This window comes from Cylas formicarius, unplaced genomic scaffold, assembly GCF_029955315.1.
Source record: "Cylas formicarius isolate icCylForm1 unplaced genomic scaffold, icCylForm1.1 PGA_scaffold_1__22_contigs__length_36826433, whole genome shotgun sequence".
Taxonomy (NCBI): Eukaryota; Metazoa; Arthropoda; class Insecta; order Coleoptera; family Brentidae; genus Cylas; species Cylas formicarius.
In genome coordinates this window covers 36531598-36546539 of record NW_026844264.1, presented here as the reverse complement: position 1 = coordinate 36546539, position 14942 = coordinate 36531598, and the positions used below count along the sequence as shown (strand labels likewise).

The 14942-nt window shown below is 36.9% G+C and overlaps 1 protein-coding gene across 1 annotated transcript in view; it reads right to left on the bottom strand.

The window, feature by feature from the left end:
• Positions 1-516: 516 nt before the first annotated feature.
• LOC132696232 (histone deacetylase 7) overlaps positions 517-14942 on the bottom strand; it is a 32385-nt gene continuing 17959 nt past the window's right edge. The window contains exons 6-9 of the mRNA XM_060660950.1: positions 12809-12984; positions 7022-7357; positions 2957-3551; positions 517-1164 (exon numbers count right to left, since the gene is read on the bottom strand). Of these exons, the coding sequence (XP_060516933.1) occupies positions 682-1164; positions 2957-3551; positions 7022-7357; positions 12809-12984 (1590 nt within the window). The 3' untranslated portion in view covers positions 517-681. The remainder of the gene's footprint in view (positions 1165-2956; positions 3552-7021; positions 7358-12808; positions 12985-14942) is intronic.

Below are 14942 nucleotides of genomic sequence, written 5' to 3'. Positions count from 1 at the left end.
AAAAAGTTGAAGCATTTTCGAACTAATGAAAAACAAAATTAAAAAAAAGGGTGTTCAATTGTAAAAAATGTGTTATTCCCACCGCTTTTTTGAACCACTTTAATATAAGTTTGCATTTAGCATCTTCGAAAATTATAGTATACCTTATTAAGCATCCTAAAAATCTTCGTATCATTGTACGTGCAATAGGCCATTGAGAGAAGGGTGAAGTCGGGTTCCGTTTCGGTGTTTAGAGATTTCCTACTTGTCGAGGCCATTTATATAAATAGTGACTAGGAGTGGCCCTAAAAGCGTTCCTTGTGGAACTCCGAAATTCATAGTTATTTGATATAAATGATGACTTGACATTTCCGATCCGCTTCGGACGACCAAATAAATCGCAAAAAACGGTTAACTTGAACAACGATTTTATTATCTCCAATTTGCCTCGCCGGAAACATGTAATATAATGTGCCTGCGTGTGTTTGTGTGCCATATCATCCGTGTATGTTACACAACAAATAAAAATAACGAATATTAAAGTAAATAAAGGTTTTTATTAAAAATTCTCAATATATTAACAAAAATAAAACACACAATAATTTGTTCTTAATTTAAAAATGGGGGACGGCCGCCGGGCCGCGGCCGTCGCGGAATGTTCGGTTCGTTTTTTGGGTAGTTTGGGGGGGGGGGGGGGTCGTTTTACGCGGATGGTCGGCCCGCGCCCTGCGGGCTGTTCGGGTGAAACCCCTGCGGCGACGGTATCATGTTATGCTGCATCGAGAGACTGGCCATCGCGGATATCGTGTCCTTGTCTTCCTTCTCGTTACGAAGGGCGTCTTGGTGGGAACAGAGGGCGGTTTTGGCCGATTCCTGCAGGCACGGCCAATGGGCGGTCTGTACGGCGAACACCTTCTGGAGGACGAGGGCCGCGTTGGCGCACGGCGCCCTCGAAAGCTCCACCGGCGAAATCTGCGACGGCCTGTCGCCCAGCAGGACGTGGACGCACTCCTCCGCAGAGTCGCAGATCGACGGCAGATCGTAGCCGCCTTCGAGGGCGAAAACCACCCTGCCTCTGGCCAGCTGCATCAGCTGCCGCGTCATGTAGCCGAAACACGCGGGCGAGACCCTGTACCCGCCCAACGGGGGCAGGTGGCCTTCCGTCGCGTCGAATCCCGCCGACACCTGCGAAGCGAAGGAACCAATGACGCTATGTCCGCAGGAATAATCATAACATTGTAAAGTTTTGACTTTAGTCACATCTTACCCGAAACATGAACGTGTTATTTGGAAGACAACGTATGAGTTTAAATTTGTCACGAGTGCTGATTTAACGGTATAAGGAGACCGGATCCTTTGCTAAGCGCCACGGAACCGGGTAGAAGGCGAATGACAACGACCCGTGGTGACCGCTTTATTGTGTCAACAATAATAAGAAAGAGGAAATGCGGTTCAACAGCTCCATGAAGTTTGAAGGGTGGCCATTAGTCAGTGGACGGTGAGAAGAGAAGACTGAAGGAAATTAACCTGACCCAAAAAAAAATGGTCCAAAACTTACTACAGCCAATCGACAAGCACGCCTACGCTTTGCACGGGGTCATCTGAATTAGACAATCAACCTGTATGTATGTAACGTGCATATAAAAAAGTGGCGACTAAGAAAATAAAAAAAAGGCCATTTTAATAGAAACGTAAGTAAGGGTGATGATTTAATATAAAACAAAGCTAGACTGTTCGGCTTATGTATCCGCTATCTTCCTTCCATTTAAGCGACGCTGGAAATGATCGAGTCTGACGACAAATTTTTTTATTAATATGCTAGATGCAATCAACTTCATTAGATAGCTCAGGATTTGCCTATAACAGCAGACTTGACAGAGGAAGCCATATTTTAACAAGGGTGAGGAAGAGCACTGAGAGGAAAAAGAAGTCGATCCGGGACCACGACGAACCATTCAACAAGCCGCCAGTTGAGCCGCTTGAGAATTTTTTTATGTATCATTGGGAAGATGACCCTGTCGAAGAAATGATGAAAATACAAGCCAAAGTACGAGAAGATGCGTATTGGCATACTAAAAAAATTCAAAAGAATAAAGTGGTGATGTCAAAATAAGTATATAAAATATTACAGAACATATTGTTATTTTTCAAGTGCCTATAACTCTATATACGGTAAAAAAAGCAGTCCCTCCAATTTCGACTGTATATTCTACTAATGGCAGTCCATACATTAATTGATTGGCACCCCTGGGTATATCGCGTATTTTGTCTACCACAACCCTTTCTTGTGGTGAACGAACTTTCGTCAGTCCATAAAATGTTTTTCAAAAAATTGTTATTCTCATTATGCCTATTTGAAAAATCCAAACAAAACTGCATCCTCCTTTGACATTGTTCTGCACTTGGTTTTTGAGTTTTACGAAATTTAAACGCACTATATTTATATTCTTTCGAGCAATACCTGTCTTTTCATATATTCTGATAATAGAGTAAACTGGATGCGCGTCAGCGTCATATATGTTTGCCTTATTTTCTTCATTCAAAACGTTATGATTCCGCCACTAATACTAATAACCGTTTACTAATATGTCAAACATATTTTTATTTGTCAGTCAGGGCACTCTTTGAAATTATATAAAAAATTCTTCCGATTTTTGCCGATTTGTCAGAAACGATTGAACTAAAATGTAAAGTGCGTTACGTCATTGTAATCGGAATAAGATATTCTATTGAACGCATGTATAATTTAGAGGGTGTGCGATTTAAAAAAATATGACGTAGGCTTATATGTCAGAAAATTGATAGGGTTGAAAAAAAAACTCGGCCACTAACCCCACATTTTGTTCTTTGGTTTACCTTGATATCTTTAAAAACCAAAAAGTTACAGCCAAAACATTATAGGTATTTAGTTCGTACATACATATTTTCCGCGATGATTCTCCATTGTATATTAAAATTTGAATCTAATGTCCCTCACCAGAACCATGTCCGGATTGAATTCCCTGGCGATGGGCATCAGTACGCTGCGAAACGCCGCCAAATACTCCGCGTCCCCTAGCGGCGGGTTCAGACCGCCCGACCACGCGATGTTAACGTTGTACCCGGTACCGGCACCCGTGCCGCACTCGTCGGTACCGCCCGTGCCGGGGAAAAAATTACCGTCGTCGTGCCGGTGCATCGACAGTACCAACACGCGCGGATCGTCGTAGAATATCTCTTGGGTCCCGTTGCCGTGGTGCACGTCCCAATCGAAGATGAGTATCTTGTTGACCCGGTGCTCTTTTTGCAGCACCCTCGCCGCGATCGCTATCGAATTGAAAAAACAAAAGCCCATCGCTTGTTGCGGTTCCGCGTGGTGACCGGGAGGCCTCACTATGGCGAAGCCGTTCTTTATGTCGCCGGTCCACGTACGGACCGCCAAGTCTACGGTGCAACCGACGGCCATGCGAGCCGCCGGCGCGGTGTAATGCTCGTTCCAGGTGGTGTCGGTGTCGACGCCGATGCCGCCGCAGTTGAGGCGGACGAACGCGTTCACCGGCAAAGCGCTCAGTTTGCTCATGTCGACTTTGTGCCTGCAAAAAGAAACGGAACTGGCGGAAAGCGGAAAAATCCCAACACTACTGACGCCCGCTCAAATTTGAAACGTCAAAAATCCCAAAGTATCCGTTAGCTCAAAATTCTTTTAACTACCCGTGGTCCAAGTCACACTGAGAATACAATGTAGATAGCATCGGCAATCAGATAGATACTACCATTTTAAATACTTATAAATAATAGTTTTTTTTTTTCAAAGAATCGTCCACAGGCTACTGTAATACTTTCTACAAAACTTCTGCTGAATCTGCTGACGTTTCGCCAATCGTCCTGTTGGCTTCTTCAGAGCTTGACCGCCGTGCCTGCTTATATATTGTTTGAGGGTGGCGGAGCTAAATGAGGGGCATAAACACCTTGGATGAATGATTCTCATATTGGCGACTGGTAGAAACCTGAGTCGCGGTTAAGATTGTTAGGTTGTTTATAGATTTCTATAGACTCTCGGATTTTTCGTGGATAGAAGAACTGATCACATGCAAGAATACATTCACTGACATGACCGTCATAACTGACAAACGTCAAAACTCAAGGCGTGGGAGATATCTCCGAAAACATCCGATCGCTGCCGGAAATGTCCGAAGTGGCTCAGACCCGTGGGAAACTAAACTGACGCGGTAAAGTGGCGCTTCCCCAGCGCTAGATCGGTGTGTAATTAGGCACTTTACAGACGGGATTAGAAAAGCATATTAAATGGATTACTTGTACAAATGTTTTGAATTTGCCGGACGAGTACGAGTTTAACCTCGCCCCGCACAGCACAGTCTGCGCAGGCGTTTCGACACGTGTCGCCGCTTGAGTTAAAAAAACGTTGCAAAATTTTACAGCGCTTGCGTGATTCTTGTGACAGTGACATTGTGACGTGTTCAGAACTTTCGTTTTCGAAATGCAAGTGCCAAGTCCATGGCGGACTGGGTTCAGTGCCTGATGCGTAAACTAAACCTAGCCAAAGTGAATTCAAAGAATAAGTAACCTGGCAAAGGTAAACAGTATCTCTATATTTGTTGATTATTTGAAAATTTTGATTACTGCTGGTTTTTTTAAGAAGGAAGCTTTGTTTTTTTCCAAAGAAGTCCTAAGGGACGGATTTGTTTTAAGTTTTATTATTCCTAAATTTAGTTCGGTAAAGTTTTAAATAATTTTTAATAGACGTTGTTAAGTTGCTAATTTTACCCAAAGAATGATCGAAAGACTGAGCCGTTTGTTCCTATAAAAGTGCCATTTACTTCAGTTTTACGGTATATTTGGATAAGAAAACCTTATAATATTTTTTTAGAGTCGAATATCCACAAATCTACGGTATGCATTGAATGATGATATGAGTAGATAGTAAGCATAAGGACTATAGTTGTTACAAATAGTTAACTCACTCGAGTGGTGCTTAAAAAAAAAAGTTATAGTCAGCTTACAAAAAGTGGGGCATCTATCCCACTTTTACCCTAAATTTTCTAAGTGTAGTGAATCTTTTTACACCTCCAGTGCAGTCAGGTTAATTTTCTTTTAATAACTCCTAAATGAAGCGAGAGTTTACTGTTCAACGAGGGAGACCCTAATGTCACTGTTAAAATCATTTCGTACGAATCGCGACTCTCAATTTTTGTATAGTGTCGCCCTACATTTCACACATAAATCTACGACTACAATTTCTATAGGCAAACGCATCTTCACTTTTATATTGAGAATTTCCACTATTATCTCTTGCAATCACTAAAGTTCAGAATTTTTTTTAATAATCCTTTATTCTGTCAGACACATTTTATAATTATGTTGTAATACACCATTATACTATCTAGACTGAATTATCTTGCAAGAATTTAATGAAATGTATTATTTCTTTCATAAATATTTTTTTATTTTTACAATCTGGAGGTGTGGCTATTTGACTTCTTAAGTTGTGCGAGTGTACTTCATTGATACGGGTGATTTTGGTGCGGCATTTGGTTTTGTTCTGTATTATTTTAAACATAAGTTTAGATTCAAATTTTAACATATTATTTTTATTTTTTTCTCTTTCTCTTTCCAAAGTAAAATTATTATTATTTTTCTAATTTTTAATTTGTTATTTAATAGCCAGTTGTGGCGTCGTTGTTGTTTGCTATATTTGCCAATTCTTTTATGTATATATAAAGACCGTATCATCTGCAAATGTATAATATTGTCCTTGCAATTCAGCCAAGCGCAGGCTCGAAACATACAACTTATCCAAAAGTGGCCCGAAGACGGGACCCTGAGGGACCCCACAATTACTCTGCTACTGCGGTCCTCTGTAGTTACGTACTGTCCCCGGTTGCTTAAGTATGTCCCAATTAATCCCTCTTTTTTTCAATCTCATCAATAAGAAAACGATGATCGACAAGATCCCTGGAATAACAACTAAAAAACAACAAATTTGCAATGTTTTCTTTTTTTTAAGATAATTTTTAAAGATATTCAGGTACAAAAACTGTTTTTTTTTATTAATAAACTTACAAAAAAAAACTTATAAAAATAAAATTAAAAAAAAAAATTGGTGATAAATTAATGCCATAAAGTTTCAGCAAAATCGCCAAAAGGACGAGATATTCAGGGAAAACTATTTTTTGAAAACCTACTTTACAACCTTACGATCATTATACGCGATTATTAATGCAGATATTTTAACGAGCGGAACGAGTTCTTTAATTATCGAGATTATTAATCGCCGCTTAATATATGATTTAGTTACAAAAATTTTCCGCAGGCTTACAGATGAAAAGAAAATTCGCATTTTCCAGCATAACGGTACCCAAAGTTTAAGTTTAAGAACATGAATTGAATGTGACGGAGAGAAATATTGTTTCAGAAATACAACTCATTTAAAATTTGTAAAAAAAAAACATGCAGACAAAATACGTAGCACATCTATTTAGATGTGTTGTGTGTGATCATTTATTTAAGGTTTGCAAATAAAAAAGTCAATTACAAAAGTTGTTCAAAAAATAATAAGCTATTTGCAAGATATCTTTTTATGTAGAGTGTTGCAGACATCACCAACACGTAAGTCATATATTTTTAATCGAACACCTCGTATATTATGCGCTATACATCTTATACAAGAAATGTGGGGACATTTCTTCTATAATATATCCAATGGTTTTTGAGATATATGCGCTTTTGATCTAAAAACAACATTAGAAAACAGAATAATCTTCTAGAATTTATAATTTAGATCTTAGGCGGCTGTGAGGCGGGCCGTAGTCAAAAAAAAAGAAACTTCGTTTTGCAACTGACAGTTACAGTTTTAGCAAAACTTACGTTCTCCTTATTTAAAAATGTCTTCTGAAAGAGAAAACAATTGAACAAAATAAATAAGAACTAAAAGTTCAGTTTGTCCAATACAAATTTTAGGACAAGATCCGCAATTCAACCTGTAGATTTTTGGCGCCAACTTTTCCTTCAAAGTATGACGAAATATCGAATGAATTCGACGTACCTATTAATCGAACTGGTTCCGTACAAAAGCGCGTGAGTTTCCGAATGACAGGTCTGTAGTTCTTGAGTGGTGGCTTTCCTGGGCCTCAGGCGGTCACACCTCGACACCAGTCCCGTTTCGAGCAGCCTGGACCATATGCTCTGTAGGCGACCCGCATGTTCCGGATGGATAGCGTTGTTGCCGCATACGCATGCGTGTTTAAGCATTTGGTTGTCGTAGGCGAGGCCGGTGGTGGGGGCCGACGACGCTCGCCGCCTGCTCAGCGCCGGAGCCACGCCCTCTGGCGTTCCCAGATGCACCACCGGCGAACTTAAGGCCCTAGACAACGGCCGAATACTGAAGAAAAACAAAAAAGCCACTGACTTTATGATTATGAAAAAGTGGGCACGTCAAGGTTTCCCTTACACATCATATTTTGTGACAACTTGGTTCAAACCATCTGTTTGACTTTTACTTTTAGAAATAATTGAAATTAAAATAGTACATTATGCGGTAAACGCCACTTGAGTGACGGAATTTATTTGGCACGCTCTGTATACGATTCCCTAAAAACAAATGCCCCTTTACGCCGGTTTCAAAAATATATGGCATGTTATAGTTATTTTGTTCATCAAGGCCAGAATAAGTCAAAAATAATTTAGTTGGCCACTGGTGAGTGATGAAATGACAGTTGCCGCACCTCTTGAATACAAAAAGTTGAATTAAATGATCTATGGATAACTACATTATTAACGAAGAACATTTTTATATTACAGAAAAAACAATGAAATTTGGTTTTGTGACGTCAAGAGTCATTAAAAGCATTTTTATCTAATAACAAATTAATTCTATTATTAAAAAAATCTATATGGAAATGGGTCATCATATTCTTTTTAAAAAGGTTTCCTAATTTGGACTTTACGGATAGAAATAAAAAATACAACTGTCTCCTATAGTTTCCGATATGACCACGCCTGTCTAGTTTACAAAATACGATATGACGGCATAGCAGAACTTCAGTTAATGGTATGTGCCATTTTTTTCAAAATATATTTTCTTTTGTTTGTTATTTTCTTAACTTATGCTAAAAAAATGCTGTCACAAACTTACTGTTATATAAAAACTCCAAAATTCTTTTATAAAAAGTTGAAAAAAAAAATCTATACGAATAATTTTTAGTTTTATTCGAAAACATACTGTTGCGAAAACGGCAACTTGCTATCTATAGAAATGAGGGAGATACCCAGCAAAAGTCCAAAAAACCGAATGCTTACTTTGTAATATAATTTATTATAGGGACCCAAGTGAAAATCCAAAAATAAATACAAAATTAACGCACGTGTTTTAGTTAAAAGTATAAATTTACATCGTTGCGCAAACAAATCGATTTGGACGTTATATCACCACCGAGTTCTTCGTAAGCTTGACGCGCCGACTTATATTTACCAGCTCTGGATGTCGCTACAAAGAATTGCCATGGAAACTTTCGTTGACGCGCCGTTCGTACGTGACCGAACCGGGCTCGGTATTACGTAATATATTTCAGAAGTGGGATTTTCGCATTAAGCAACCGGAATTCTGAATCCTTAAAAAACTGTTATATTGGTCGGAATAAATGAATTAACAGTTTATAACGAGAACAAAAGATGAGGTACTAGGTAAACTGAAAAATGAAGAAAAACTTTTAAAAAATTACAATAGTCACGAAGTTACCGATGAAAAACGTTACCGTATAACCACATTAGTATAGCGTAACTCGAAAATCTGTGATATATATAACTACCCGGCAAGTTTGATACTTTGTATTTCGTATAGTAATAAAATAAATAAGAACTAAAAGTTCAGATTTTCAGGATATTATATATTTTCACGCATTAACGAACATAAAAGAGCGTTTAAAAGCAATAGTCTAGATTCTAGTTATGAGATATACAAATGTATTGCTTAACTATCAATTAGATTTAAATACCTCGCCATTATTAAACTTAAATTCCCACAACAATATTAATTAAGGTTTTTGGTCATTTTTCGATATATATATAGTAGCAGGTAGTTTGTAAATATTGCATTTGATAAAGACACGGTGTTGTCGAAACAAAATACATAATTTCGTGAAAACCTGAACTTTTAGTTATTATTTATTTTGTTAAATGCACTTTCGTCAAGTAAAAGCCACCTCAGTTCAATTAATCGTATAGAAACGTTCAATATCAGCACGATATCTCATGAAAAAACATCTAAATGAGTATTGGTACTTGATTTGATATTTTAACGTAACGGCAAAGTACCTTGTAATCAGAAAGCTTTTCGGTAACCATCTGAGATAGAACTTTTCGCGACCTTCCCTCTTTGGGACCGAAATCTTACCATACATATCCGAAAAGCAGACAGCCAAAATAAGCTACAGGTTTCAACAGGTTTCAAATGCATTAACTAAAAATCGAACGAAATAACTTTTGGTTAGTTACGGTAAATACATTTTGGCTTTTTCATAAAAGCCAGAGCGAACGTTTACAATGAAAAACATAAGGAGGTTGATGAAATTTATGTGTTGGCCAGTGTGAAATAGAAAAATACACACAGAAAGGGGTGTAAAGTCGCGAGTTCTAACGATATTGAAACACAAAAAAAAGACGACATGACGGTAATGAATTCTACGAGGGAATTTATATAAGCAACAGTGCTTTTTATTAGTTCTCCTTTAAATTCCGGCTTGATTAATTACGTTTCTATACAGTGTCGGTGTTCATCATCAGGTTAGGCGCCGTCTCGAGATGCGGCGCCAAATGCACCGTTGCCGGTTGAATAAAAATGACTCCGTATTAGATCCTCGCGACAATTTTTACGACAAAAAAAAATCCATTTTTTTTACACTTTGTTTGGCCACTGTATATGTATATGATAGCGCCCCGGGCGCCGAGCGTCTCGAACTGCGTTGAAGGTTTTATCAGTGATAATTTAAAACAATAACACAAAATATTATTATAAAACAAATTTTATTATTTATGTTATTATATTATAATTATTATTGATTTTTATTTTTTTTTCAATGCTATAAAGAATACTATCAATTTTTTTTTATTATTTTCACCAAACAGTAACGTAAATTTAGAAAAAAAATAATCAACTTTAAAATTTTAAAACTGTTATGGTCTATATTTATTTTTTCTACGCAATTTAGTAAGTTACTAATCAACACTCCATCTTCACTTAACAAAAGAAAAACCGCTCCGTTACGATTTTCACTTGTTTTTCGCGTATCCTAGACATAAGTTTATACGCAAAGTATGAAATAATTATTAGTAGTAGTTTTTTTAGTTAATGTTTGAGTATCATAATTTTTAATTGTAGTAATTTTAAAGGCAGGCTCGTTTCAGAGGATGAAAAAGTATTTATTAAAAAAAAAAGTTTAAAAAAGAAGAAAAAAAAAATAACTGACGACAAATTTACAATTTAATTTATTCGGCAATATGTTATGATTGTTAATATTGTTAAAAAAATAAAATTTTATTCATAATAATTATAACAAAATAACGTAAATAATAATACAATTTGTTTTATAATAATATTTTGTATTATCATTTTAAATTATCACTGATAAAACCTTCAATGCAGTTCGAGACACTCGGCAGCGCTCGGCGCGCTGTCATAAATAAATTCATTTTGTTTAAACTAATGACGAGCAGTGAAATTTTCTTCCGAAATCTTAAACATGATTTTTGTTTACCAAAAAATCAGTTTAATTTTCATTTGTTAACTTGATATTTAGTTAAAAATACGAAAATAAATAATTTTAAGTTTGACCATGGATGCTGAAAATTTCCTAAATTTATCTCTTACGGTTGATTTGTAATCCATTTTTTAATTAAAAGTGCTCAAAATTTTCATTACAAAAAAAAAAGTTAAAATCAACATTTTAAAAAATCGTTCGATCAATTTTCCGTCATAAGTACTTATAAAAAATATATATAGATTAATTTTTTATGATCAAGTTGTGGTCCACTTGCCGCGATATTACTCAAATGTTTCGTGCACCTCGGCAGCTCATTATTTTGATTGCCTAGTGGACTGCATTTCAATTTTTTTTCTTTTACGCTTTTTTTGAGAAACTTATTTTTGTAGAATGACAGTTATTAAATCGAAATCAATATATATGAGTGATACAAAGTTGCGAGGGACTTACTTATGGTCACGATCAGCGCCTCAAAATGAGATATTAATCCAATTATGGTGTCGAAACATAAAGTCATTTCACTCCCGAAAACCGGTGGTAGAGGGCGGGACAACGCGACCGTTCAATTTACTTCAACTGAATTTACCAAATTTTAAATAGAGAATTTTTTAGATATAAAAAACAGTAATGCGACACAAAACCGATAGAGACCGCTAGTAGTGTGAGAATTAAATTAAAGAAAAGAAAGAAAATAGATGTAAAGGAAGTTTATGAAACATGTAGCAGAAAACCCTCTCAATAATAGTAATAACAAATAAAAATAGATAAGAGGTTTAAATCAAAACCGATCACGGAATACGGTATATAAAATATATCGTTTTCATTTATTTTTGCTTAAATTAATGTGCTCGGTTGCTTCTCCTCCACAACAACTCAATCATTTAAAAAACAGTAAGACATCAAAACAACATTTCAAATATCACACAAGTGATAGCTGAAAATCTAGACTCGCGATCTCGAACTTTTTCTATTTTCTTCTTTTTCTTTCTTTCTTTCTTCTTCTATACCGATTTTTCGAAGGCTTTTGACTGACTTGATCATACTCATACTTATTCTAAGGTGGACTCGAGTTTGAAGAGTATATCGGTGTACCTCAAGGCAGCAATTTAGGCCCCCTTCTATTTAATATTCTTATTAATGAAAGTGTTGACGTACGTTGACGATTTAAACTTGTTCCGCAAAATTGATAGTATTCGGGACTGTCCATAATAATTTGTCGTTAAATCCCATCAAATGTAATGTCACGAAGATACATAATCAATATCATCATCATAAATCAATCAAAATCGCGCATTTGTTAGATCTAAATTAGAATACGGTGATATTATATGGAGCCCGTTTTACCAAAACCATTTAACGAAGCCGGAATTTGTACGACGAAAATTCTAGACACTTTTGTCTTTGATATAAGCAATACTTCGCTTCGTAATAGGCATAACGTACAAAATTATTCGTAATCGGGTTGTCGGTCCTGACCTCTTATCAAAATTGAACTGTGGTGGTGTTTCCAGGGTTAGCTCAGGAGTAGATCAAACCTTTAACGTTTCTACGCCGCGTACGAATGTTTTAACGTTCTTTATTCGTTCGTTCTTTAAGGAATGGCACATAATTATTTTTGTTTCATTTTACGCTGTATGCGCATTTTGCTGTTCGTTTGTTTTTTTTTTTTAATTTGTCACTTAAGTTCCCGTTTTGTAGTTGGATTTATCCTGTTGAACGACGTATCTAAATAAATAAATTCAAATTTTTGAAAAAAAAACAAAAATCGAGCGACGACGCGCAAAGCGGCAACGCCGCTCCCGTTCCCGCGGTTCAATTTTCAGCCAACCGATTCTATTTTTGTACCGGTAGGTGGTCGTTACATGCTTTATTGATTTTTGCTATATTTAGAATATTAAAAAAGGCCGCAAGGACGCCGTTTTCGAACCAATCCGATCCTTCTCCTTGAAATATTACCCCAACGGGCAAACATAATTCCTGCCCTCCCCGCCGCCCCCCCCCATATACGCCTTAACGTTTAACGATCAACATCGTCGTTTTCTTTGGAAGAGTTTCTTATTAATTTAAAAACCTACCTTCTGGATTCGTTCGCCCTGAGCTCGAGATCTCGCTGCTCCTGCTCCTCGGGCGGGGGTTGGGGCGGCTCGGGCGGTTCTGGGAGAGGGGGTCCCCGGAGCAACGGGTGTCCCAGAGGTAGAGGGGAGGACTGCGTCCTGCCCAGGGGCCTGATAACCCCTCTGGATTGAGGTTCCTGCATAAATCGAACATTGGTTTCGTGTCATCTAAACTGACTAAACTACTTTCGCAAAATAAGAAGACGCTGCCTCGCATTTTACTTTTGTTAGTTTTTTGCCTATAACGGATACACCCTGTACATAGTTGAAAAGTGACCGGGATCTAAGTGATATCCCCAAATCTCTCGCCTTTCACGGCTGAAGAATTGTTCTGATCCGGTCTGCAACAATGCTTTAAACAAGGTTTTTTGATAAAGGAGGATTCCGTAAAATAATGTTATAATATTTGGACGCCCTATACATATTTAGAATTGTTGGCAGGTCGTTAAGAGTGATCCCTAAAGGAAGTTCGAAGGCATATGTTCCATAATAAACTGCCAATAAATTTCAATGTACGAAATATCAAACCAATATTATTTATCAGTTATTCAAATTAATTCAAATTAATTGCTTCGCTTATTGTTATCTCTACGTTTAAAGGGCGCAATTAAAAATAAAGATTATTCTGAAGTGTTGGACCACATAAATAAAATTCGAGTTATCGCCACTTCACGAAATAGTTACCGTATTAGAATAACTCAATAAATAATCGACGAGCAATGGGAAATTACATTAGCAACAATTTGTGGTTTTAAGTCACGAGATTGGCATTAAAATTAACCTTTTTCTACTGCTTACTCTAAAATGCGTCTCACGGTCGCAAGCCACTTTCATTTCCGGTACTTTAGTCACGGGTTTTCCATTCCTCTTGCGTCATGTTGGCTTTATCAGAGCTTAAAATCGCTTTTATTATGATTGAACCGAAATTCAACTTAGTCCTCGCATAGAATAAATACAACCGTTTAAATATTAGGAAATTGTTTACAGTCTCGCCAAGCGAAATCAAAGTTCTAGACCACCGACAGATACGAGCGATAAACGTAAACGTTTCATTAAAACAACTCCAAGGTCCCTTAGTCCCTGTAGTCTGTTCAAAAGTGGAGCCTTTTATTGAATAACTGAAATAACGTGGGTGTTGAGATCGAGTCTATTAGCCAGACACCACTGTGTGGCCCAAAATTAGAACCCTGTGGCGCCTGATGTGACAATGAACAGGTGAAACTAGTCAAAAACCTTCTGCAGTAATATGTGATGCTGCTTAATCTCGTCTACGCTCCCGACAAGCATCGACACATCAAAGAGTAATCATCGGCCCACACAAAACCGTTCGAATTTTGGATTCGTTAGTTATATAGTTAAAAGCGACCACTAAATAAATACGAATTTTGATGGCTTTTCCTTGTATTTTCGATTGAGGTTCAATCAATCGTTAGTTAGTTGGCGCGAAACGAATTAAAAGTTTTTGGCCGGGATTCGCGGCCATTTTGTCAAATTATTCTGTGTTTTTTTCTGCGTTCTATGTTTCTTTAAAACGGCGTCGACATAAAACAAGCACCGTTGAAATTTGTTGATTTTTAAGCTTCAATTTTTCTAAATATAATTAACCGGCAACGTAACAACTCATCGTAAAGTTTTAATTCCCCTGAGCCATGTTTGAAGACGGAAGTCTATTTTAATTGGTGTTTATTTGTAAATCATTTCAGTCAAACACTAGAACCCGAATTATATTCCGAAGATATTTATATACCATATTATCGCCCCCAGTTACTACAAAAATTTAATAGTAAATTTATAAATATTTTTATATTTTATAAACATAGACACATAGACATATTAAGACTTAAGATTTCAATTTATGAAATTTGGTACACAGATGTATCTAATTAGGACGGGTCCAACGGTGGCAGGCAACGTTGCCACATTCACGTTTTTTTCCCTAAGAGACCTAACTTTCTTGATTTAAATAGAATAGGAAGAATGTTATTATCCTATTTCTGGATTGCTTTTAAAGTTGTATTGTAGTGTATTTGTAACATTCCCTATATCCAAATTCCACCGTTCTTGCGGGAATGAGAAAAACCCAAAGTAATTAACG